General features: G+C 37.5%; 3 protein-coding genes and 1 long non-coding RNA gene across 4 annotated transcripts; 1 reads left to right on the forward strand and 3 right to left on the reverse strand.

The window, feature by feature from the left end:
• Window positions 1-1,381: 1,381 nt before the first annotated feature.
• Window positions 1,382-5,649, reverse strand: LOC142396137 (uncharacterized). Its single transcript, XM_075478678.1, has 6 exons — window positions 5,569-5,649; window positions 3,304-3,633; window positions 3,170-3,208; window positions 2,974-3,093; window positions 2,851-2,882; window positions 1,382-2,610 (listed from the first exon to the last, which is right to left on the reverse strand). Exons 1-6 carry the CDS (start codon window positions 5,636-5,638, stop codon window positions 2,308-2,310), a joined length of 894 nt encoding a protein of 297 aa, XP_075334793.1. The 5' UTR covers window positions 5,639-5,649; the 3' UTR covers window positions 1,382-2,307.
• A 2,431-nt stretch (window positions 5,650-8,080) lies between these two features.
• LOC142396138 (uncharacterized) lies at window positions 8,081-10,508 on the reverse strand. Its single transcript, XR_012772515.1, has 4 exons — window positions 10,408-10,508; window positions 8,792-9,121; window positions 8,659-8,697; window positions 8,081-8,214 (listed from the first exon to the last, which is right to left on the reverse strand). It is a non-coding gene; the product is annotated as an uncharacterized LOC142396138 (long non-coding RNA).
• A 6,951-nt stretch (window positions 10,509-17,459) lies between these two features.
• LOC142396139 (uncharacterized) lies at window positions 17,460-20,234 on the forward strand. The gene is made up of 4 exons (XM_075478680.1): window positions 17,460-17,589; window positions 18,297-18,316; window positions 18,444-18,481; window positions 18,767-20,234. The coding sequence occupies exons 1-4, from the start codon at window positions 17,570-17,572 to the stop codon at window positions 18,953-18,955; spliced, it is 267 nt and encodes an 88-aa protein (XP_075334795.1). The 5' UTR covers window positions 17,460-17,569; the 3' UTR covers window positions 18,956-20,234.
• Window positions 20,235-21,440: 1,206 nt separating this feature from the next.
• Window positions 21,441-25,381, reverse strand: LOC142396140 (cell surface glycoprotein CD200 receptor 1-like). Its single transcript, XM_075478681.1, has 7 exons — window positions 24,953-25,381; window positions 23,933-23,992; window positions 23,212-23,517; window positions 22,596-22,883; window positions 22,379-22,469; window positions 22,251-22,293; window positions 21,441-22,146 (listed from the first exon to the last, which is right to left on the reverse strand). Exons 1-7 carry the CDS (start codon window positions 25,017-25,019, stop codon window positions 22,078-22,080), a joined length of 924 nt encoding a protein of 307 aa, XP_075334796.1. The 5' UTR covers window positions 25,020-25,381; the 3' UTR covers window positions 21,441-22,077.
• Between the last annotated feature and the right edge of the window lie 367 nt (window positions 25,382-25,748).

The raw sequence follows: 25,748 nt of genomic DNA on the forward strand, positions 1-25,748 counted from the left end.
TATTGAAAGAATTTTTCTTATCAGTTACATGAAACTGAAATGAAAGGCTTTGTTTTTTTACTTGTATCCAAACGTATCAGCAAGTTCATTTTTTGCAGAAAACATCTTAAAGAATTAAAGTCCTAACAAAGCTTCGGAAAATAGAAAATTCCTGAAGAGTTTGTGAGATTATTTATGTACAGGAAAAAAAGACAGAATAGATATTCTAATATGTCCTTTTTAAATGATCATTATTAATTTTGAATGGTCTCACCTTCAACACAAAGATCAGAGGTATGAGTACACACACACAGCAGTGATGCAACTGTTTAGCAGTGCACATGCCAAATGAAGCCAATGTAAGTCTGCCTGATAGGGTTTAAATAGCTGGGTGCAGACCCAAAAGTCACGATGTAGGCTGAGATTAAAATTCTGATTCAAATTAGTTTCAGGTAGCCAAAAGAAGCCCCGGTGAAGTTCAATGAGTAGTGAAACGATATCAAACACCAGATACGCTGCTGAATTCTAGACCATCTGAAGAGGCTTCACCTTTGCTGCCTGGAGACCTGCAGATTTACAGTTGTCAAGCGATAACCATGGCCTTAGATGGATGAGATGCTGAGTCAGATACCAGCTGAATTTTCTCATATTTTAAAATGCAAAATTTTCCAAAAACATTTACAATTGTTAATCAGTGATGACACCAATTTTTCTTGGTCAGGGAGATGAGGAGTCCATTTTTGGGATAATGCGGTTCCTGCATCCAACTTGATTTGTTAGTAAGACAAGCTGAGATCTGTGAGATTCAGGTCATGTGGGAATGAAAGGAACAAGTGGATGTAACCTGTACAGCAGTGTTATGAGAAAGGATGACAGGTCCTAAGGAAGCTGTTTATTTTGCAAAGGGTAGGGACCCTATCAATGAGCCTAGGGGCCCCCCTGTGGAGAGGCGATGGGATGTGGATAGTTGTCCTTGCCATAATGCAGCTTTAGTTGTTATTAATACACAATGGACAATATAGCAAGTTTAAGTATAATCAGTAGTTTCCAACCTTGATAGCATCTTACATAAAGTTTGTTGCCTGGGTCACAACACAGTAAGTATCTGACAACACTTGACGTTTATCTAGTGTCTGTGTATTTAAAACTTTGCCTGAAGTAGTTCAAATCAGTTCCACCTCCAGCAGTTGCAGCAGCAACAGGCTGCTCTCATACTAATGAGTCATCATTCACAGTCTTATCATATCAGTAGTCATGATAAACCAGTCAGAGGAACCTTAAATATCAGAAATGATATTTAGTGCTGGTAATTAAATAGGATATCTCATGCAGTACTATTACTTGGAATGGAATATTTTCACATTGTTGGTTTTCTAAAGTGAAAGATGTGCATGTGTCCTCCCCTACTAAATCTTAAGTTAATGAAATATTTTTTTCTATAGTTTGTATAGTCTTACATTTTTTTTTTGTCTTGAACTTTCTCTTGTGTTTTTTTTTTTTTTACTTTTAGAATCAGAACCACTTTTTCCGGTCTTTATTCATACTTAAAAGACAGCCACAGAAAAGCAATGGCCGTAATGATAAGACCACTGCTGTATCTCAAAGATGTAAACCACATGTAGTCGACACAGCTCCTCTTCATCGCACACGTGCTACGTCAATGTCAAAAGGCTTTCAATCTTTAAGTTCCTGTACGTTTGAGCTAAACCACAATGGTGTGGTCAACACGCCTGGTAATATGTTCCTGCAGAGGCAAAAAGACGCTGAGTATCTAGGACAGTGTGCGAAAAAAACACTGAGTGTCTGTGTTCACTCAGGATGTCGTTTGGTAACTTTACATTTCATGGGGTTATGGAATGGACGGGGGGATTTTTATCTCAAATATCTAAATGATGAGCTCAGCTAGAGGGAATGTTACAATCTATGATAAAGTTATGAAATCAATAGATACGGATCGAAAGAGATGAGAGAGATGAAAACTGTATCTTTTTGTAAAACATTGTTTTTTCAAAGAGCCATCAGAGCGTGGGCCAACAGAGTTAGCAAAGTTTGAAAAAAGCCTTCCAAGTCAAGAACTGGAGGGGAAAATAAATACTGAAAGAAAACAACAATAAACGGACAATAAAAGACAGTGATGACTGGAACAAACTGTTGCTGCTGCCACTCACGTTAACTTCAGACCACACGCTGGGTTTGTTTCAACAAAACCACAACTCCTCTCCGCTCGCTCCTTCTGCAATGTCACGTAGCCGATGCATGTTCCATAACACCTTCCCACACATGTGTACGTCTCTCTAACATTTAGTCTACATGACAAATCCAAAACGTTCAGTGCAGCTTGACAGCAGCATATTCCGTGCAGTTATCCTGTTTGGAAGTGGCACGGTGATTTCTGGCAGGTGTCCCACACTGTCTGTGGTTGATGACAGCATATGCTGCACTGTTTGATTCTTTATCTGCTGTGTTCACAACCACAGGTTGGCACCCAGTGGAAATGTGAGGAGGTCGTGATGCTGTGACTGTGGTACTTAAAACATAGATGCCATTCAGAACTGAGACTTGCGTGTCCAGGTCAGGAGCAGATGGGGTGGTTCTCTTGGGAAGACTCGGTATCATATGAGTGGACTTTTCCTGTCACGGAAAACAAATAAGACTATGAAATACTTTTCCTTATGCGATTATGATTCTCTGTAGACGTGAAGCAAGAGTCAAAAAGTCAATTCACAGAGAATGAAGTTGATCTGGCTCTGTCCAAAAGTTACAAAATCTGCATTCCAATCTTTCAAATTCATCTCCAAGTTCTCTCAACAGGAGACAGGGTACATTGTCCAAAAACCATTCCCTTAAAGAAACAACACTGCTTCACGTTACCTCTCCCTTTATGTAGTTGCAGGTCCACTTTCCTGTGAAAAGAAAAAAAGAAAAGTTTTGTTTCGGGAGGTTAAAGAAACAATTTTTCTGTTTCAGGATCCAAAAGCATCAATGCAATCTTACGGTTCCAGCCATGATAACGCAGGAGGGTTAACGCGATAATTGCGGTAACCAGAAGGACAAGGCTAAGACAGATGGAGAAGTAGGGCAGCCAGGAGACATCAACAGTCTCTGGTGACTCATCTGCAGAAGAAAATAAAACTGATCAATGTTTCTAAGAGGTATCCAGAAAATATGACTGAAAAGTAAATGTTCCTACCTGCATAATCATCAGAGGTTTCATCACCATGGTTCTCATCTTTAGGAAGTAGTATGTAGCATGTATGATTAAAACATACATTCATATATATCACATGCATGTTTTTATAATGATGGAAGAAAAGGACTACACACCTGAAACTGAGATGTTGATGGCATGGCTGAAGAGTTCAGGTGTGCGACCAATTAAATCACATCTGTAAAGTCCGTCATCATTAACTGAAACCTTTTTGAAACTCAAATTAGAGATCAGATCATCATTCTTATAAATCTGCCTTATTTCTACATTTTCTGTATCATGAATCCGTTCACAGTGGTTTATGTGGACGACTTTACACCAGGTGACATTCAGTGAGTCTCCGCAGTGTTTGACCGGACAGCTGACTGTCAGACTTTCTTGGGGGGCAACTCTCCAGATCGTGCCTCTCCTCACTGTGAGCATAACGTCACAGGAAGCAGGCAAATCTGAAATGAAAGAATATATATATTTAATCTCAATCCATCGGGCCTTCGTAGTGATTTGTGTAATTTACTTTAGATCAAACATAATAGTTTAAACAAGAAGCTGTAGGTCATTTTAAGAACTAGTCTAAGGCACTTGTGGGACTAAAGTACCATATCTTGGTGAATACTACTTATCCTTTGTGGTTAACATAAACTTTTGTTGTTACATCTTTTTTGTCTGTCTGTTTGTTTGTCTGTTTGTTTGTCTGTTTGTTTGTCTGTTTGTTTGTTTGGGCCAATATCAGAAATTTGTTTCAAGTGGCTTTTCCGTGGACCTACACTTTCCTTCAGATGAATAAAAAAACCTGCAACATTTCCACATTCTTAGGGCCTAAAATAACTTATTTGCCCACTTTTTTCGCTTGCAAATTGTGACATACTCAACAAATGGGATACAGCAAAGTGTAACATAAAATATAGCGTTATACCACAGACTCTAATGTCAGAGAGCCAAGCCCATCGTATGCACTTTTGTCCAATTTCACTTTCAGTCAGTTAAGTGTAGAAAAATAGATGGTTAGAAGTAGATATTAAATAGATCCATGTATTTAAGAAGGGTTACATGGGTTTTACATGATAACAGGAATTTTTCAAATGTTCACATATTCATTGTCATCGTGTCACCTGAAATTATTGCATACAAGACAACAGGCAAAGTAAAACTATCTCAGTTTCTTGATCTTTTTTGTTTGTGACATGATGTGAACATGTGGACAAAAGAACTTATCTTAAGTTTTCTTGTGAGACTGGGCTACATCACCACAGCAAAACTTTATATTGATTGGCAAAGAGCATGATTTTTAAATCTAAAAACAGTTCTAAAATGTAATTGATTGATGACTTTTACATGAAAACTAGTCATTTTTGTCACTTGTCATTGATTTGTGATGAAAAACAACATATTCTATATTTTGTAAGTACTAAGACATTTAACTTCTGCTGCCGTCTAAATTTTACATGGCAAAGAAAAAAAAAGTTACTTCTGTTATCGTCTTTGGACAAAAATAGCAATTAAATAAAATAAGTATGAAAGATAGTAAAATGTTTGAAATAGCATTATTGCAATGCGACAATAAGAAAAATTTTAAAAACCATGAAGAGGAAAATGTTCCAGTTTTGAGCTGTAACAACTGTACTTATTTTTGTGAACCAATTTATATTCATTTCCTCCTTGGACAGTTACAATCATGATAATTCTGTTAGTTTTTTCCGTTTTTTTTCATTTGGGAAAGTCAGAAGTGACTGCAGTTACAACCACATCCTGTTATTTATCTAATCATTCATTTATAACCAGACTCCCGTCCGATGGCTACTACTCAGAAAGGCTCCAGCCCCCCTTCAGCCTGAGCTGAATTGGGCAGGTATAGAAAATGGAACAGGATGGATGGACGGATCATGGTATGTATATTCAAACCAAAAAACAAATCATCCTGATAGTAAGCCCTGTTGTATACCTTAAAAAGGAAACAATACATCGGGAGTTAAATTATGTATCCTCCCCACACTGTTTTTTTGTACGTTACATGACTGTAAATGACTCAATAAGCTTTGTTTGCCAGTTAAAGTTAAACTAGACCAAACTAATTGGGTATTATGGCTATAAAGTCCGATCTTTCTTTGTCTTGTTTCTAAAATTATAATAAAATAACTTCTGCTAAGTATTTTCCTTAATTTTTCTGTCTCCTTAACCACAAACTCTTATTACTATACTGTGCAATGCAGTTCTCAAACAGATTAAACTGGTGGTAACATACTTTTTAGTTGTTGTTACCACCTCATCCCTTAACCTTCTTTCTTCTGCTCTTATACAGACATAAGTTTCTGATGTTGATCCATTAGACTCTATCGAAATGTCACCCATGCTCTTATCCCCAACAACAGATCACTATGGTTTACCTTGACTTCCTCCACAGATGCAGATTAATGTAGAGCACCAAACTATCAGATAGTTCAGTCTTCTGTCCATTGTGCTCAACATGCTCACCACCAGAAATCTTTCAAATAAGCTATACCGCTGGAGCTTACTTTGCTTGAGACAAGCTCACCACTTCCTGACCTCCCACGTATTTTCTGCGACCCAACCTCACTCATGTGTATCTCAATATGTCACGAGGAGACAAAGTTTCCAAAGTGCATTATGTGAAGAATCACACGCAGAGTGTTTCCTTTTGCAATAGATTTCATAACCCAGGCTTTCAGGTACAAATATTTACAGAGATGCAGGTCATCTTCAGCACAGAAACCGGGACACATGCAGTAGCTGTCGTTATTTTCTGATCTGATTAACTCTGGGTCACCTTGGTAGAGTTAACATACACTGATCCATCATCTCAACAAAAGCTACACTCCCACATTTTCAACAGGAGCACAGTAGTTTAGGCAGGAGCTCTGATTTCAGAGAACTAATGTGGTCTGTGGAGCGCTTCATCCCTGCTCGGAGAGGAAAGGGGATTCAATCAGTTTATTCCACCTTGCAGAGGTTACATGTTTGTTTTTTGAACATTTTATACTAGTTATCACGCTGCCCCTCTGTCACATGAATGTTCTCGGGTTGATTTTTGATCTTATACTTTCAATGTAATGATCAAAGCTAAAAAAAAAAAAAGGAAAAAATTTAAACTTCCAAACAAGAGATTCAGTTTCTGCAGCTTCGGAAAAAAATGTTCAGTGCTTGCCTTTTTCTAAAAATATCTAATGTAAATGACAGTTGTATCTTAGAAGCAAAGAATCACTAGAAGTTGAGGTTCTGGTGTGTCATGTTCATTATTCTTGCCACATACAATTTACAAATCAAATGTCTTTGTCTTTTTTTCTCTTCTTTTCCTTTCCATGAGAACAGCTGCCTGTTTGGATTGAAGCATCTTTCTGTTGCAGCCTGTGGGCGTTGTTTCCTCAGTGGTATATGAAGCCCAGGCTTTCCCAATGGCACCATCTGGTGTAGAAATACAGCAGTATGTGCTGTAGGTGGATGCGTGTTTGTGCGCCTCAAAAAGTAACCTGAAAAAACTAATAACGTGCATTTTCTTTTCCATTTAACCCATAAGCAGTTATTAGTCAGTCAGTTACATAAAATCTTTGTCTCTCTGTGAAACATCAAGAGGATTAGGGTATTCAAATATTTTGTGATCAAGTTTAATGAGAAACTTTAAGAAATGGAAAAAGACTTGTTGGTTAAGAGAGGCAGAAAGTGTGTTGAACAGGAACAGAAGCAACCACCTTCTGAAGTTTCATTCGATTTTTTTATTTATTTTGTGCCCCTTCCTTCTTGGTTCTCTTTGCCGTTGTTCGTAAGTTATTGATCTCAGTTAAACAATCTGTCTACCAAAAGAAGCTTACTCTTTGAATGACCCGACTGAAATTTAATTTATTGTTTAAGGACCTGAAGTGAGCGGCTCATGTGAAGAGACCCGCCAAAATGCCTGAGCTGAAGGGGCTCTGTACAGAGAATGGACTGAAAACTCCTCAGACTCGATGAACTGGACTGATCATAAGTTACTGGAAATGACAGCAAGTTTTGCTGGTGAGTCAGATTAGATACTGAAAGCAGAAACTTCACTTTGTGTTTTTAATAGAATATATGTGATACGTTTTCTCAATTAATTGAAGATTATATCTTTTGTGTTATTTTCCCGGTTCAGATTTCTTTATTGTTTTATTTCTTTATTTTTTTTTGTACTCGTGTCAAAAAATGATAATATTTCAGGCCAGTTTAAATGTTTTATAAACCTTCAAATACGACTGTATGTGGGCGAGTGAAGGGGACTTTTGGCAGATGTGTCTCTGTCCTCTCTGTAACCTGCGTACATTTCCACTAACCCACACTGGTTAGTTTTTACGTTAACATTTCTCCTCTATAGATTAAGTGGATTCTCACAGAAAACTACAAGAGATGAGCCGACCAAATTATCAGTTCAAATTTCAAGGTGAAAGAAATACACATGGAAATATAAAGCCTCGGGACTGAACTTCAGGACTAAACAGCTTTATAGACATAGAAATCTGCTGAACAACACCTACTGTAGCAGCCACACAGAAAAAGAAAACATCCATTAAGTGTAATACACAGTCTGTACATGAGAAATCCACCAGGACTGTTTGCTCAAACACATGAATTACATTTTGGTCAGTAAAGTTTAATAAGTCCTCCAGTCTTAATAAGAAATGTTCAGAAATCGATGATGGTGGTTTACTGTGGACTTTTATCTCTTTGAGTCAGTTTTTACTGTTCTCCTACAGAGACCCTGGACTCACTGTTGATGACCGAAGAATGAACAGCACGGCCTGAGTCTGCTCTCTCTGCATTTGCTAGTGGGACAAATGGAGAAAAAAAGAAAAGAAAAAGAAAATACTCCACTTGTTAGATGGCAGCCAAGGGACATTTTAGATCCAAAATGTTGATATACTGTATGTTAATGTTCTTACACTGAAAGCAATTAGAGATAAGTGGACCACTCACGGCCAATATGACCACCAGACTAGCTATACTAAAACAGATGGAGAAGTAGGACAGCCAGGAGACATCAACAGTTTCCGGTGACTCATCTGCAGATGAAAAAAAACCTGATCAGTGTTTCTAAGAAATATCCAGAAAATATGACGATACCAGTATCGGTAGCGGTACTGATACTATGTGCGTGTACTCGTATTCAGTGTTCATTAAAGTGTTCCGATACTACAGAACCGATACCAGTGTGACAGGAGTTTAATTTTCCTGCAATGTGTTTGTGAAAGTTAAAATGTTAAAACAATATGTTGCACTAAGAGTAGTTTTATATTACTAAAATGCACAAAGTGCAGTTGTATTTGGGTCGAATATGCCTAAAAATAAAATAAAATGTGTTTTATTGTAAGAACTGTAATGGCCTTGATTAGTACTTATATCGGTACTCTGTATCGGCAAGTACTAAAAGGTAAGTACTTGTACTTGTACTCAGTTTAAAAGAATGTGGTATCAGTGCACCCCTACTGAAAAGTAAATGTTCCTACCTGCATCATCAACAGAGGTTTCATCACCATGGTTCTCATCTTTAGGAAGTAGTAGAGAGCATGTAGGATTAAAACATACATTCATATGTATTACATGCATGTTTTTATAATGACGGAAAAAAGGACTACACACCTGAAACTGAGATGTTGATGGCATGGCTGAAGAGTTCAGGTGTGCGACCAATTAAATCACATCTGTAAAGTCCGTCATCATTAACTGAAACCTTTTTGAAACTCAAATATGAGATCAGATCATCATTCTTATAAATCTGCCTTATTTCTACATTCTCTGTTTCATGAATCCGTTCACAGCGGTTTATGTGGACGACTTTACACCAGGTGACATCCAGTGAGTCTCCGCAGTGTTTGACGGGACAGCTGACTGTCAGACTTTCTTGGGAGGCAACTCTCCAGATCGTGCCTCTCCTCACTGTGAGCATGACGTCACAGGAAGCAGGCAAATCTGAAATGAAAGTATTTACATGCAATCTCAGTCCATCGAGCCTTTGTAGTGATTTGTGTCATTTACTTTAGATCAATCATAACAGTTTTAACAAGAAGCTGTAGGTCATTTTAAGAACTAGTCTAAGGCACATGTGGGACTAAATGATCAGATCTATGTGAGTACTACTTATCGTTTGTAGTTAACATGAGCTTGTGTTGTTAAATAGTTTTTTTTGTTTTCTTTTTTTCCAATATCACAAATTTGCTTCAAGTGACGAGTCATTTTGTCCCTATATTTTCCTTCAGATGAGGAGAAACTCTCCAATAAAACCCTTCAACACGAGGAACAACCAGCGTGCAGCGGACTCACAGTATACACCTGTGGACCATGGAAACTGTATCCTGTTTCTTGTTTTACATTAAACATTGACTCCTTCCTGAAACAAGTCAATATCCAAAACAGTCTCAAACCGTTGCATGTATTTTCCACTGGTTTAAACTGCAAAGTATATCAGTTTTAGAAAATTTGAAAACAGCTGAACTTTCTGCATACTGACATTTTTTACAATCTTTACATACTTGTCGAATCATACCAAGAAGAATTGCAAATATGATCAAATTTCTACTTTTTTAAAGCTCCAAAAACATGCTTATGATTTACTTTATAAGAAACTATTACAAATGGGATATAGAACAAGTGCTAAATATGCAAAAATGATCATAAAGAGATGACATGATGCCAGTGTTATACCGGAGTTTCCTGCCAGACAAGTTAGAGCTGATCTGATACTGTTCAATTTTACTTTGAATCTGCTGAGCAAAGAATAATGCATGGTTGGGAGTAGATATTAATGAATACATGTACTTAAACAATGATTACATGCATTTTCAAATGGCAACATAAATTTATAAATTGGTATGTATTTATATGCATACATATTTATGTATTTTTCACACCAAAACTAGCTACTATCTAAATTTTTACATAATGAATTCCCTTTGTTATGTTCTTTGGACATCAATAGCAGCAATTATGCACAAAGCTTCATGACTGTCAAGTATTTTCCTTAATTTTTCTGTCCTCTTCACCCCAAACTCTTATTACTATACTGTGCAATGCAGTTCTCAAACAGGAATGAAATAATAAATCAAACTGGTGGTAACATACTTTTTAGTTGTGTTACCTCCTCATCCCTTAACCTTCTTTCTTCTGCTCCTATACAGAAGTTTCTAATGTTGATCCATTAGACCATATTGAAATGTCCCCCATGCCCTTATCCCCAACAACAGATCACTAAGGTTTACCTTGACTTCCTCCACAGATGCAGATTAATGTAGAGCACCAAACTATCAGATAGTTCAGTCTTCTGTCCATTGTGCTCAACATGCTCACCACCAGAAATCTTTCAAATAAGCTATACTGCTGTAGCGTGCTTTGCTTGAGACAAGCTCACCACTTCCTGACCTCCCACCTACTCTCTGTGACCAACTCTCACTCATGTGTGCATCACACACAGTGTTGTGTGAGAGTGTTACCTTTACAGTAGGTTTCATAATGCAGCCTTTAAGGGATCAACAGAGATGCAGGTCATCTTCAGCACAGACACTGAGACACATCCAGTAGCTGTCTTTATTTTCTGTTATGATTAACTCTGGGTCACCTTGGTAGAGTTAACATACACTGATCCATCATCTCAACAAACTACATTTTCACCAGGAGCATATAAGATCAGGCAGAAGCTCTGACTTCAGTGTCTGAATTCTGTCACATGCTCTCGGGTTGATGTATGATGATATACGTTCTTGCTTTTGTAATAAACATTTGCAGTAGCTGTAGATATCAAAGTCAAAGAAGAAGCATTCAGACTTCTTAAAAAGGGATTCAGGTTCTGCAGATTGGTAAGAAAAATATTCAATGTTTTCCACTTTCTAAAATATCTAATGTAAACGAGCGTCATTTCTTAGAAACAAAAGATCACTTGTAGTTATGGTTGAGGTTTTTCACGTTGGTTATTCTTGCCATATACAAGGTACAAATCAAATGTGATTTATCTTTTACTCCTCTTTTTCTTTTCATGAGACCAGCAGCTGGTGTGGATTGAAGCATCTCTCTGTTGCAGACTGTGGGCGTTGCTTCTTCAGTGGTATGTGAGCCCCATCCAGACTTTCCCAATGGCACCATCTGGTGTAGAAATATAGCAACATGTGCTATAGCTGCGCGCATGTTTGTGCATCTCAAATTTAAAATAAATTAAAAAAAGTAAGAACATGCATTTTCGGTTTCAGTCGACCCATTAGCTGTTATTAGTCAAGACAGATGTTTATTTATTGTTTTTGCCAGAGTTTACTGCGTGCAAATTAATTCCAACGTAGACAATTACAGCAGACAAGTTTCAGGCAAACAAGGAAAATATATATCATATTATATATTATTCACTTTAAATCAAGCATATAAATGATCAAATTATTTCTAATGCATTTCAAATTCCATAATCAACCTATGTATATCTTTGGATACTCTGAGTAGTACTCAGAATAAACACATAAAAACAGTATCACTCAGAGTCTAATTCTCTTTGTTAGCATCTTATTTCTTAACTTTTGGCCTGCTTTCCATTTACTTACATAAATATACTCTGTCCTCTCTGTAACCTGCGTACATTTCCACTAACCCACACTGGTTAGTTTTTACGTTAACATTTCTCCTCTATAGATTAAGTGGATTCTCACAGAAAACTACAAGAGATGAGCCGACCAAATTATCAGTTCAAATTTCAAGGTGAAAGAAATACACATGGAAATATAAAGCCTCGGGACTGAACTTCAGGACTAAACAGCTTCATAGACATATAGAAATCTGCTGAACAACGCCTACTGTAGCAGCCACACAGAAAAAGAAAACATCCATTAAGTGTAATACACAGTCTGTACATGAGAAATCCACCAGGACTGTTTGCTCAAACACATGAATTACATTTTGGTCAGTAAAGTTTAATAAGTCCTCCAGTCTTAATAAGAAATGTTCAGAAATTGATGATGGTGGTTTACTGTGGACTTTTATCTTTTTGAGTCAGTTTTTACTGTTCTCCTACAGAGACCCTGGACTCACTGTAGATGACCGAAGAATGAACAGCACGGCCTGAGTCTGCTCTCTCAGCATTTGCTAGTGGGACAAATAGAGAGAAAAAAAAAAAGAAAAAGAAAATACTCCACTTTTTAGGTGGCAGCCAAGGGACATTTTAGATCCAAAATGTTGATATACTGTATGTTAATGTTCTTACACTGAAAGCAATTAGAGATCAGTGGACCACTCACAGCCAATATGACCACCAGACTAGCTATACCAAAACAGATGGAGAAGTAGGACAGCCAGGAGACATCAACAGTTTCCGGTGACTCATCTGCAGATGAAAAAAAACCTGATCAGTGTTTCTAAGAAATATCCAGAAAATATGGCGATACCAGTATCGGTAGCGGTACTGATACTATGTGCGTGTACTCGTATTCAGTGTTCATTAAAGTGTTCCGATACTACAGAACCGATACCAGTGTGACAGGAGTTTAATTTTCCTGCAATGTGTTTGTGAAAGTTAAAATGTTAAAACAATATGTTGCACGAAGAGTAGTTTTATATTACTAAAATGCACAAAGTGCAGTTGTATTTGGGTCGAATATGCCTAAAAATAAAATAAAATGTGTTTTATTGTAAGAACTGTAATGGCCTTGATTAGTACTTATATCGGTACTCTGTATCGGCAAGTACTAAAAGTAAGTACTTGTACTTGTACTCGGTTTTAAAGAATGTGGTATCAGTGCATCCCTACTGAAAAGTAAATGTTCCTACCTGCATCATCATCAGAGGTTTCATCACCATGGTTCTCATCTTTAGGAAGTAGTAGAGAGCATGTAGGATTAAAACATACATTCATATGTATCACATGCATGTTTTTATAATGACGGAAAAAAGGACTACACACCTGAAACTGAGATGTTGATGGCATGGCTGAAGAGTTCAGGTGTGTGACCAATTAAATCACATCTGTAAAGTCCGTCATCATTAACTGAAACCTTTTTGAAACTCAAATATGAGATCAGATCATCATTCTTATAAATCTGCCTTATTTCTACATTCTCTGTTTCATGAATCCGTTCACAGTGGTTTATGTGGACGACTTTACACCAGGTGACATCCAGTGAGTCTCCGCAGTGTTTGACGGGACAGCTGACTGTCAGACTTTCTTGGGGGGAAACTCTCCAGATCGTGCCTCTCCTCACTGTGAGCATGACGTCACAGGAAGCAGGCAAATCTGAAATGAAAGTATTTACATGCAATCTCAGTCCATCGAGCCTTTGTAGTGATTTGTGTCTTTTACTTTAGATCAAACATAATAGTTCAAACAAGAAGCTGTAGGTCATTTTAAGAAATAGTCTAAGGCACATGTGGGACTAAATGATCAGATCTATGTGAGTACTACTTATCGTTTGTAGTTAACATGAGCTTGTGTTGTTAAATAGTTTTTTTTGTTTTCTTTTTTTCCAATATCACAAATTTGCTTCAAGTGACGAGTCATTTTGTCCCTATATTTTCCTTCAGATGAGGAGAAACTCTCCAATAAAACCCTTCAACACGAGGAACAACCAGCGTGCAGCGGACTCACAGTATACACCTGTGGACCATGGAAACTGTATCCTGTTTCTTGTTTTACATTAAACATTGACTCCTTCCTAAAACAAGTCAATACCCAAAACAGTCTCACACCGTTGCATGTATTTTCCACTGGTTTAAACTGCAAAGTATATCAGTTTTAGAAAATTTGAAAACAGCTGAACTTTCTGTATACTGACATTTTTTTACAATCTTTACATACCGTACTTGTCGAATCATACCAAGAAGAATTGAAAATGATCAAATTTCTACTTTTTAAAGCTCCAAAAACATGCTTATGATTTACTTTATAAGAAACTATTACAAATGGGATATAGAACAAGTGCTAATATGCAAAAATGATCATAAAGAGATGACATGATGGCAGTGTTATACCGGAGTTTCATGCCAGACAAGTTAGAGCTGATCTGATACTGTTCAATTTTACTTTGAATCTGCTGAGCAAAGAATAATGCATGGTTGGGAGTAGATATTAATGAATACATGTACTTAACAATGATTACATGCATTTTCAAATGGCAACACAAATTTATAAATTGGTATGTATTTATATGCATACATATTTATGTATTTTTCACACCAAAACTAGCTACTATCTAAATTTTACAGGGCAAAGGAAACATAATGAATTCCCTTTGTTATTTTCTTTGGACATCAATAGCAGCAATTATGCACAAAGCTTCATGACTGTCAAGTATTTTCCTTAATTTTTCTGTCCTGTTACCCCAAATTCTTATTACTTTACAGTGCAATGCAATTCTCAAACAGGAATCATATGATAGGTTAAACTGGTAACAAACTTTTTGTTGTTGTTACCACCTCATCCCTTAACCTTCTTTCTTCTGCTCCTATACAGAAGTTTCTAATGTTGATCCATTAGACTCTTAGACTCATTAGAGTCCCCCGTGCCCTTATCCCCAACAACAGATCACTATGGTTTACCTTGACTTCCTCCACAGATGCAGATTAATGTAGAGCACCAAACTATCAGATAGTTCAGTCTTCTGTCCATTGTGCTCAACATGCTCACCACCAGAAATCTTTCAAATAAGCTATACTGCTGTAGCGTGCTTTGCTTGAGACAAGCTCACCACTTCCTGACCTCCCACCTACTCTCTGTGACCAACTCTCACTCATGTGCATTATGTGGAGCATCACACACAGTGTTGTGTGAGAGTGTTACCTTTACAGTAGGTTTCATAATGCAGCCTTTAAGGAATCAACAGAGATGCAGGTCATCTTCAGCACAGACACTGAGACACATCCAGTAGCTGTCTTTATTTTCTGTTATGATTAACTCTGGGTCACCTTGGTAGAGTTAACATACACTGATCCATCATCTCAACAAACTACATTTTCACCAGGAGCATATAAGATCAGGCAGAAGCTCTGACTTCAGTGTCTGAATTCTGTCACATGCTCTCGGGTTGATGTATGATGATAAACGTTCTTGCTTTTGTAATAAACATTTGCAGTAGCTGTAGATATCAAAGTCAAAGAAGAAGCATTCAGACTTCTTAAAAAGGGATTCAGGTTCTGCAGATTGGTAAGAAAAATATTCAATGTTTTCCACTTTCTAAAATATCTAATGTAAACGAGCGTCATTTCTTAGAAACAAAAGATCACTTGTAGTTATGGTTGAGGTTTTTCACGTTGGTTATTCTTGCCATATACAAGGTACAAATCAAATGTGATTTATCTTTTACTCCTCTTTTTCTTTTCATGAGACCAGCAGCTGGTGTGGATTGAAGCATCTCTCTGTTGCAGACTGTGGGCGTTGCTTCTTCAGTGGTATGATATGAGCCCCATCCAGACTTTCCCAATGGCACCATCTGGTGTAGAAATATAGCAACATGTGCTATAGTTGGACGCATGTTTGTGCATCTCAAATTTAAAATAAATTAAAAAAAGTAAGAACATGCATTTTCGGTTTCAGTCGACCCATTAGCTGTTATTAGTCAAGACAGATGTTTATTGTTTTTGAGTTTACTGCGTGCAAATTAATTCCAACGTAGACAATTACAGCAGACAAGTTTCAGGCAAACAAGGAAAATATATATCATATTATATATTATTCACTTTAAATCAAGCATATAAATGATCAAATTATTTCTAAATGTATGCATTTCAAATTCCATAATCAACCTATGTATATCTTTGGATACTCTGAGTAGTACTCAGAATAAACACATAAAAACAGTATCACTCAGAGTCTAATTCTCTTTGTTAGCATCTTATTTCTTAACTTTTGGTCTGCTTTCCATTTACTTACATAAGTACCCATCCAGGTATGCGTTCATACCCTTACAACAAACAGTTAGACTATACTCTCAGCCATTAACATTTCCTTTGAGCAACACTAGCATCACAACAAAGCTTTACCCGACTTTTTCCATAGAAATGGGAACACCATCAGTGTCATCAGACAGTTCAGCCTGTCCCTTAGTCTCAGCATGCTCATGCAGAGTACGGAGGAAATCTACTGAACATATTGAAGGGGTTTATTTCTGTCATGGTGGAGCTCACCACTTCCTTACCTCCCACATACATCCTGTCAGTATCTTGAACATGAACATATCGCGATATGTGGTGAAGTAAGAGTCCAGTGTGCACATGTGTAAAGAATTGCATGCAGAATTGCATGCAGAATCTTTCAAATCGAGAGCCAATATCGCTTTCCCATGAGCTATAAGACAATATATTTCCATTTTTTTTCTGCAGTGTGAACGTAGCCTGATTAACTGTAAGACCCACTAATACTGGATCAAAAGCTGGATAGTGTTTAGACCTCTGAAAGTGCCCTCTCGTGTTAAATGCAGAAGTAGCCAACACAAAGGAATATATGGTTTTGTAGAACTGATGAAAAAAACAAGATCAGTTGTTACAGAACATGCCAGCCACGGACATCTGATATTTAACAGCTAAACCATTCAGATTACATTGCAGATTACAGAAAAATTCCTAAATGACTATTACAATCATAAAGGTTTTCCTCTTAACAAATAGACAGCTTGTACTCCGAACGGGACTTTCCACTATACATGTAAAAGATCAGTGACTTCCTCATGTGCCTTATCAATAAAATTTGCATAATCATGCAAATAAGATTATCTAAAAAGCACAAACATTGCTCTTAGGGTGAACTCTGGAACTATCTGCATTGTTGCATACTGCAGGGGGTCAGCAGATGTCAGAAAGTAGTTTCACTGTTAACATTTTGCCACCAGCTCAAGAAAGTGGCAAAAGCAGAGCATCATTTTTAAACTTCATGAATCATTAAATGCACTGAATAATCTATTTTCTCATAGGTTTATTGGAGCCAATACTCTGAGCCCCACAAGTTTGTTTGAGGGTCAAAATCCAAATTTTCGGTTAGACTCGCTTAAAAGTTGAGGCGAGGTTTAGCTATTCATTTGTGATGGTAAACTTAAGGTACAAAGCAACGTATTACATCAATGGTGCTTCCCCACTAAAGTACGTAGTTAAATAAATGAGTATGCGTGTGTGATTCAGGTGAATCGATTACTTGGTTCTCCTCCACATCAGTATCTGTATTGTTGTGCGATGCATGGTTACGTGTGCACTCACGCACAGGAAAAAAAAATAGCAAACAAACTCACACACAAGAGGGCCTTTGTGTCATCTCCTGTCCCTCCCTCCCACTCATATCTTCTCTCTCTGCTCTCCCTCGCTGTTGTGGCCTGCGTTCATTCTGATGCAGCAGCAGAGAGATCGGTGACATCAGTGTCAACTATAGTTTTTTTTTTTTTTTAAAAGAAAGGGACTCTTTGAGGGATCATCATGGGAAACTGCGCCTCAGGGTAGGTAATCACCTCATAGATGTGTGCTACAAAATGATTTTTCAGAATGTCTAAAGTTTTGTTACAACTGCTGCGAATGTAGAAAAACTTCTTGGAAACTACTGTGATCAAACTACAGTTAAATGAGCAACACCATTTAAAAGATGGAAATATTAGCGATAAAAGCACTTGTTCAGATGAAATGTTGTTGCACTGTCAGACATGTGGCTGTTTTGCACTGTGTTTTCAAGGAAATAGCAGTTGGTGAATAAAAAGGCATGGTTTGTGGTCTGTTACTTTGTCGGTGTCAAGGCAGACATAAAGGATATATTATCTTTCTTCAATTACAATGTATTTTTGTTCCAGCATTATCGAAACGTTGACCTAGAAGTTTTGAGGTGCTGTGCTGTGCTGAGACGGGGCAGTTGCTTATAGACAAATGATAGTTGTAGGTCTGTGTAAAGTGTTTCCTGTTGCAGCATACATTTTCATCTGTTAAGCTGTCAAGGAAACACTGCTGTGGGGTAAACCAACACCTCTGACAAGCTGCTGTCGATATCAATCTGCGGCATCACATGAAAGATCACGTTAAAATAACTTTTTCACTCTTTCTGAGTAATTTACCCCTCACTATCGCATTTTTATTGTTTTCCATGAACAATAATGCTGTCGATGTAAATGACTGTGTACTAACTGGGGTCAATCGTGTCAATTTGCTTCATTGTCAGGCAAAAGAAGAAGAGGAAAGGTAAAACAGCAAATTCATTTACATTTGTACATAACATTTTTTTTTTACTGTATAGTATCCAGGACTTATAGTGTACGAACATTACACCATGTGGATGCACTTTACATATTGACATTTTCTCTTTCAGGAGATTCTGCATCAGCGGATAAAAGCAAAGACAACAAGGTAGACGTCCCTGCATCTATTTCTGTTGACCATTAATCTCCATAGTTATCATCTGTTGCCCGGTCAGAGGCTAGATTTGCATACTGGGTGAAGGTTAGCAAGAGGCCTCTTTTATAAAAAGAAACTCCGGAGTATTTCAGGAGGTATTTGTAAGTAACCACTCTCAAAAACCTGTTGGTTCCAGAAGCACTGTAATAACAAAAAAAAAATCATGATGAGTTGAAGTATATGTTCAGAACAGACAACTTTTCTCTCAGCTTTACTCTCTGTTCTGTTACCTGGCAGCCTAATGAGGATGTGACGTATGCCTCCATTAACCACACCAATGTTCTACAATCGAGAAGAGCCATAACTACATCAGACAATGACTGTGACTATGCAACAGTGAACGTCCCAGCAGCACTTCTGGCTGAGGTAGAATCTGAGTCTTCGTCCAAAGAGGAATGTGCTGACGATTATGTGCTGATGGGGTAAATTAAACAGCAGGAACATTTCACTTGGACAAGTAGATGCTTATCACGAAAATGCCCAGGAACTTGTGCTGGAGTGGAAGAACTGGTGTGAAGTTAAGCTGTCAAGTTTACGGGTGAATCAAGATCAATTCTTGATTATCAAAGAATAAATGTGGAAAACTGAAAAAAAAACTTTAAAAAAAATAATATTTAACCTTCAAGATGTCATCATTTACTCTCTGAAGTTTCTTTTAAGCAGAACACAATCGTGTCGTTCAAGAAGAAAAAACTTGAAGCGCAACCGATCACTTTACAGACTCTTTACAGACGGATTCTAAACATTTTCAGTTGGATGTTGGATTCCTTTGACATCGTGACCGCACTAAACTGTCCAGATGCAGAAACGTGAAGAAAACTGGACACGGTGTTTGGGCGAGAGGATTTCAGGATGCAAAACAAAGAGATCAATTCTGAACATCTTCGAGGATGCAACGTCTCCAACGCAGCGCACCAAGCAGCTTCAAAGATTCTTCTGCAAGTTAAATCATAACTTGCGTAACTACACCTGATGACTATGCCTGATGTTCTTTCAAAAAAAAAAAAAGCCAATAGCTCCAGTGTTTCAGAATACTAAAACAACTATGGGTGGGATTTTTTAAATATCATGTCTGCTGTTTTTTTGCATTAAGGCGGTATTGGTTTGCTTTCAAAAAGCGCTTGTGCTACAAAAATGTCAGAACTGCTTCTTTTTTTTTTATAACCAGGGAACAAACAAGATAAAAACTAGAAACATAGAATGTGGATACTAATGATGCAGAGCAATAATGTATGTGTTGGCAAATGCGAATATATTTGCTGTTGTTCTATCATTTTTTACCGGAGGTGGAAGTTTGATCTTAATCTGGAGTCTGTTCATGTTGAGTCAGAGCCAAAGTTTTGCAACCCATGTTGAGCTTCCTTTAGCAGCTTTTACAATGTCAACATCCAAGCCTAATATGCAGCTACACTGTTTGCATAGTTAAATATCAAACGTATGATATTTTGTGAGCTTAATTTGCCACATTATTAAATAGAACATACCTTCACTGTGCTCATTTTGCAGCTTAGAGCTCTTAAGAATTGATCCACTTACTTGATATATTAGAAACTTGTATGATAATTTAATGCTAAATAATTTATATATGGGGTTTTTTTTGTTGTTTGTTCATTTTTCATGTGTATGCATGTTGGTTCTTACCTGGAGAGCAGTTGATATGTTTGACTGGATGCCTATGAAATAAATTGACTGTACGTCGTTTTCATTTCTGTTGAAGAGAACCAGTTTTGTTCATCATTCTGCTGTATGATCCAGCTGCATGTCTGGAAATGTTTGAAACATCTTCTTTTTTTTTTAAACTCAAGGTCAAACTGTCACAGAAGTTATTTGCACCAGAGAGGAAATTATGAAAAGGTGCTCTCAAGATTGGTGACTACAGCTAACGGAGTGCAAATGAGACATGTTTTGCTGACAGAATAGAATAAGCAAGGCCAAAGTTGAGACCGGCTGAGAGAAGTTTGACGCACAGCAGCATCAGTTGTAAATAAAGTATTTAGATTGAAAGCATAAAATGGCCTCTAACATTAGTCTTTGCCAACAGCTCTCAACTAATGCTATTGAAAGTACCAACACAGTAGTTACACCAAGAAGCCTAAAAGGACAAATTCACACTTTTAGAGTCTGTCTCAACACACACACACGTAAGATTGTCCAAATATGAACTGGCCGGAAATAGATTAATAGATCTACATGTGAGCAGGGAAAAATCTCAAAGAAAAAAAAACAATCTGAGGCATCAACAACAGTTTGAGATAAAAATCAAAATAGACGTTTTCGACCCTAAAGAAGGTAAATTCTGTGCCAAAAACTTTTCAGGTATTTGTGATGCTGTCCCCCATCAGATTAACTGGTAGCACATGAGAAAAACACATAGGAATACTGACTGCAGACTTTTGAGCATTCCTGCATCTGAGGGCAGATTGCAGTTATTGGTTGTTTAGATATTGTAATACAGACGGTTACAGTACTAGACATCAACAGGATACAGTACAGCATGGCTATGAAAAATCATGTTCTGGTATCTACCAGTAGAGGGCAGAATAGTTCTTTTTCCTTGTCTCCATTTTTGTCATAAATAGATTCATAGTCATTGTGAGAGAGCTGGGCCAAATTCACAAAACATCCTTTTATTTTGGAGGTCAATTGTCCAATAACCATAGAAGAGGTGGTAAAAGATAGATTTCCAGCAGGTCTTGTCTTGCCAGCACTTGTCTTTGTGCAGTTTATTTACAAAGGACCTTTTTGACCTTGACCTTTTTAAATACCAAGCAACCAAGAGGGAGAAAAATCATGTTAAAGAGTGATCCGTCGCTTCCGTTTTGTGTTCTGACACACCGTGCCCTTGTTCAATCTGTGTTTTGTGCTAAATTTGTGTTTTTCTACCAAATATGACTACACCAACACAAGGTCAGTTGTTTAAATGTGTTTTTTAATGCACAGAATTACACAATCATCCACTTAAATACGAAACGAATATTACATATAAAACTGTCCATATTATCTTGCGTCAGCTATGTGTCTGAATCACACAAGTTCTTTGATTTTAGTGGGCTGACTTGAGCAAGAGTCTATTTAAAGTTGAGGATCTATTTACAGTTGATTTATAAATAAGTGTAAACATACAGTTAAAGCCAATGTTTCATCAGCAACATAATAAGTCTGTAGTTTTGTAATCATCCCATACTGCTTCCGGCTTACAATGCCGGTTTTCTTTCCAGCGCAGTGGTTCTTTGCATATTTAGTAATTATTAATGTTCTCCATCATACCCACTGACAGAAAGTAGTGGGCAGCTTGTGCTGTAAATGGGGGTGTGTGCAGCATCAGGTACATCCCCTGTTCCATCTGCCTATACAGTTTGTTAGGATAACTTTGAACTGTGAGGCCTTCCTCTCATATCAGACGTTTTTGATCTTACTCCTCTCTTTCTTTACTATTTCACCATTTCTCAGTTTCGCAGCCCACAGTTTCTCACATAGTCCCAAGATGTGCATTTAAACGTGCAACTGCGCTGCATGTGCAGAGTTTGTATGCAAGGCGTATCTGCAGATTAGTTGTAGATCGAGTTCACACGTTGAACATAGCTAGCATAGGGCTCCACTTCCTCCACATCCTCTGTCTAGAAAAAAAAGTGATGACAGTTGTCATTAATCATATTTGATTAAATGCAGTGCATAACACAGAAACTTGAAAAACAGAGTGCCTTTTAGAAAGTTTACTCACCGGTGGCGATTTGGATGTTGACGTGCCTGTCTGTCGACATCTTCTGGCAAAAGTTGCACAAACGAGCTGAGTTACTTAGCTTGCAAGAAGTCATTTTAATCTATTTTTCACTAAGTTATATTACTTACCTCAACATAATCAGTTTCTTCAGTGCACAAAGTGAAAGTCCCGCCAAGAATACAATGATTACCACAAGTATAGGTATCCATAGCCAAGAAGCTGCATAGAGTTCAACGGTGAGATGCAAAGAATCAACAACAATATAGAATTCACAGTCAGAGTTTATCCTAAGAGTCAGAATAAAATTGAAAGCTTTCTGTCCAGTTTTGTATTCAGAGGCCTGACCTTTTTTCAGTGGAGTTTCTTTTATGAGTTCCGGTACCAGAGTCTTATCCAGATTCCAGGACATGTGCCTGACAACGCAGCTCAGGTTTTCTGGTTTAATGCTTTCGGGCAGCTCCAGATAACTTTCTACTGTAAAAAATCCATCGGAGTCATTCTGTGTTTTCACAGAGTCCAAGTATCCTGTGTAACTCCAGCTGATGTTGGCAGGAGGATTTCCTCTTTCAGCTCTGCACACCGCCACCATCTTGTTGTCCTTAAGCTCCAACCATGCAGATATGTTGGGAGAAACTAAACCAGGAAAGACAAACACAATAGAAAAAGAAACAAATGCCTAAGTCTGATGTATAAAAAATTAAATGTAAAATACAAATCCCCACACAGATAGACTTTTTTATTTATTTATTTTTTTTTTTTTTATTGAGTACCTAAGAACTGTGGAGAAAGACTATTGACAGCAGTCTCACTTAATTATCAAGAGCAAGAGCGATATTATGTCTAGAAATATTTAAAACTCACATATCACATATTTGAGGATTTTCAGTGAAAGGTGCAGTGAGAATGATCGAACATGACAACAGACCCTCACATGAGTTATGAGGGGGGTTGAACGTCCTACCTGTGAGAGTCACATTGATGTCATAATTTTCATTTCCTCCTTTGAAAACTGACTCACACTTGTAGACCCCCACATCATCAGCTGAAAAGTTTGGGATGTGCAGGTAAGACTGACCACTGGAAGTGTTTCGAAGAGACTTGTCATCATTGCAGGTGTCTTCGCTTTGACCATCATTGCTAAAGGCAAGCTTACAGGATTTGTTATTCACTTTTATATTCCAGATAACAAACATTGTCTCACTCCATGTCTTATCACTGCAGTTCAGGTACGCATCACTCCCAAGATTGAAAACTGCCTTTCTGCGAACTAAGAAAAAGAAAGCAATTTTACATTAGTTTTGCAGATTGTGGCAATTGAAAAATGCCAAATCAAACACAGACACATGGATTCAGTTTTATGTAGAACACAGATGTTCATAATGAAAATAAAGAAAGCAAACTGAAAATCATATGTAACACATAAGGAAAGGCATAGAACATAACAAAATGTCAACAAAATGATGTTGTTGCCATATTATATAACTTTGTCTGAGGCATTTTCACACATTTTGATAACAGAAAGTGTTTCATGATTAAATTTTTATACATTTTGAACAGGATTAAAATGTACTCAACTTTCTATGTGTTTGCAAGAACTTCTTAATATATGTTGTCTCAAAATCACACACATTAAGCAGTTTGAAAAAAAACAAACAAATCAAAACATGAGAAAATGAATTTACCCAGAAACTTTTTAGGGGGAGAAGTTGTGCTGGGTTTCAAAGAGGTGTTTTCATTAGTTCCTGAGAGAAACAGAGGCGGATGTGAGGAAAAGGTTAGTAAAAAAGGGTGATTTCTCTTTTAGTGAGAATAAGTTGATTAATTCCAAAGTGTTTAATCAGCAGAGCATCAATCAAGGGTTTATTTTTTCATGTTAGTTGCTGTCAAGTTAGTTCATCAGTCAGATAAGTAATTAGCTAAGGTGAGAGGTGATGATTAGAATCAATCTGCAGTTGAGAGAAAAATTGCAGTTTGAAGAGTAAAATCTCACTGTAAAACTTGAACTTCCCCAACTTATAAAGTTGCCCATGGCTGTAACTGACTGTGATTACTGTAACTGAGCGATATGGGGTCTGACACTTGTTTACTTTTCACACTTGTAACTCAGCACATGAGGTGGGTAGTAAAACCACAACTCAAGAGACCCCGCAGTGGGGGAAAACCGCTGCATCATTGTGTTACCGGGACCTGAAACCATGATTTCCACTGCAGAAAACAAGTGGCAGCCTGCACTTTGCTCATTAAGAAAATCTGGAGATATCCCCCTCATACATTGTTATGGAACCTTTTTTTTTCCCTTGTCACCTTCCGAATAGGCCCACCTACATGCTTGTTCTTTCCACAGACTGTCAGCACTAAATATAGTCATAACAACTTAAAATAAATCTCAGTTTGCTACTTGTTCAAGAAAAGATGATGATTATCAGCCACAGCATGTGGGCTGCATGATAGCTGACATACATAACATACATTTATTTAACAAAGTTTCCATTTAAAAGTTAAAGATTACAGACTATAATACATTAAATCACTCCATTACATCATTGTTCTAGTAACATATATGAATTAGCCAGTAAATTATTCAAAGAGACGATTCCTTTCAAGGTCCTTGACTAAAAAACATGCTTATGTTAAAAGCTGTGTCTGAACAAGGTTTAAACAATGATAACCACATGCGAGTTAGATGTGTTAAGGGTCCAAACCTGAATCCAGGCTCCATGCTTCAGACAAAAAGATGATACAGATATTAATCCACAACATGTCTGTCATCGCCACTCGTCTTCAGGTTCCTCCGTAAACGTGTTGCAATTGTGTCTCTCGCACAATAGAAACTACCAATTTAGCCTTTAAACATCAAACCAAGATGCAAGGGTTTTCCTGTGCTTCAAAGTCAGTTACCCTCTTTGAGCAATTTCACTTTCTGTCATCTGATGCTCTTGTTTCTCTGGGTTTGGGCAAAGTTGCTGCTACACCCAGTCCAGACAAATCATCGACACCCCTTCTGAATGAGACCTATATAAGATGTGTCACGAAACTAATCCCTCCCTTCTTGTTTCTCTTCCTCCTCTCCAGACCTCTTTCCAACCAAAAATTTGCCTTTTTCTCCCTCACACTATGACGTCTGATGTGTCAAGACACCAGTTTCCTTTCTCGCTAGTCACATGATCATCCTCTTTCAGAGCAGTGTATAAGAACATATGAACAAGACAACATTGTGAAGGAAGAATAAAGTACACAAAATGGTACTTTTTCTTCATTTCTGACTAAATTTGACCTAAAACAACACGCCAATCGTAGATTGTTACTTTTACGTCAGTGGATTAGCAGATCATTTTTTAAGATGAATAATTGCCAGTGGGTTTTCTCAATCAGGTGTGACAGACATCTACTGAGGTCTGAGCTTCACAACGTGTGTGTCTGGAAGTGAATCTGTTTTCAGAGCACCACAGAAAACGTGTCGTCGATGCTCATCAGGCTGGAAGAGGTAATCATCTCTTC

This window comes from Odontesthes bonariensis, chromosome 12 (assembly GCF_027942865.1).
Source record: "Odontesthes bonariensis isolate fOdoBon6 chromosome 12, fOdoBon6.hap1, whole genome shotgun sequence".
Lineage (NCBI taxonomy): Eukaryota > Metazoa > Chordata > Actinopteri > Atheriniformes > Atherinopsidae > Odontesthes > Odontesthes bonariensis.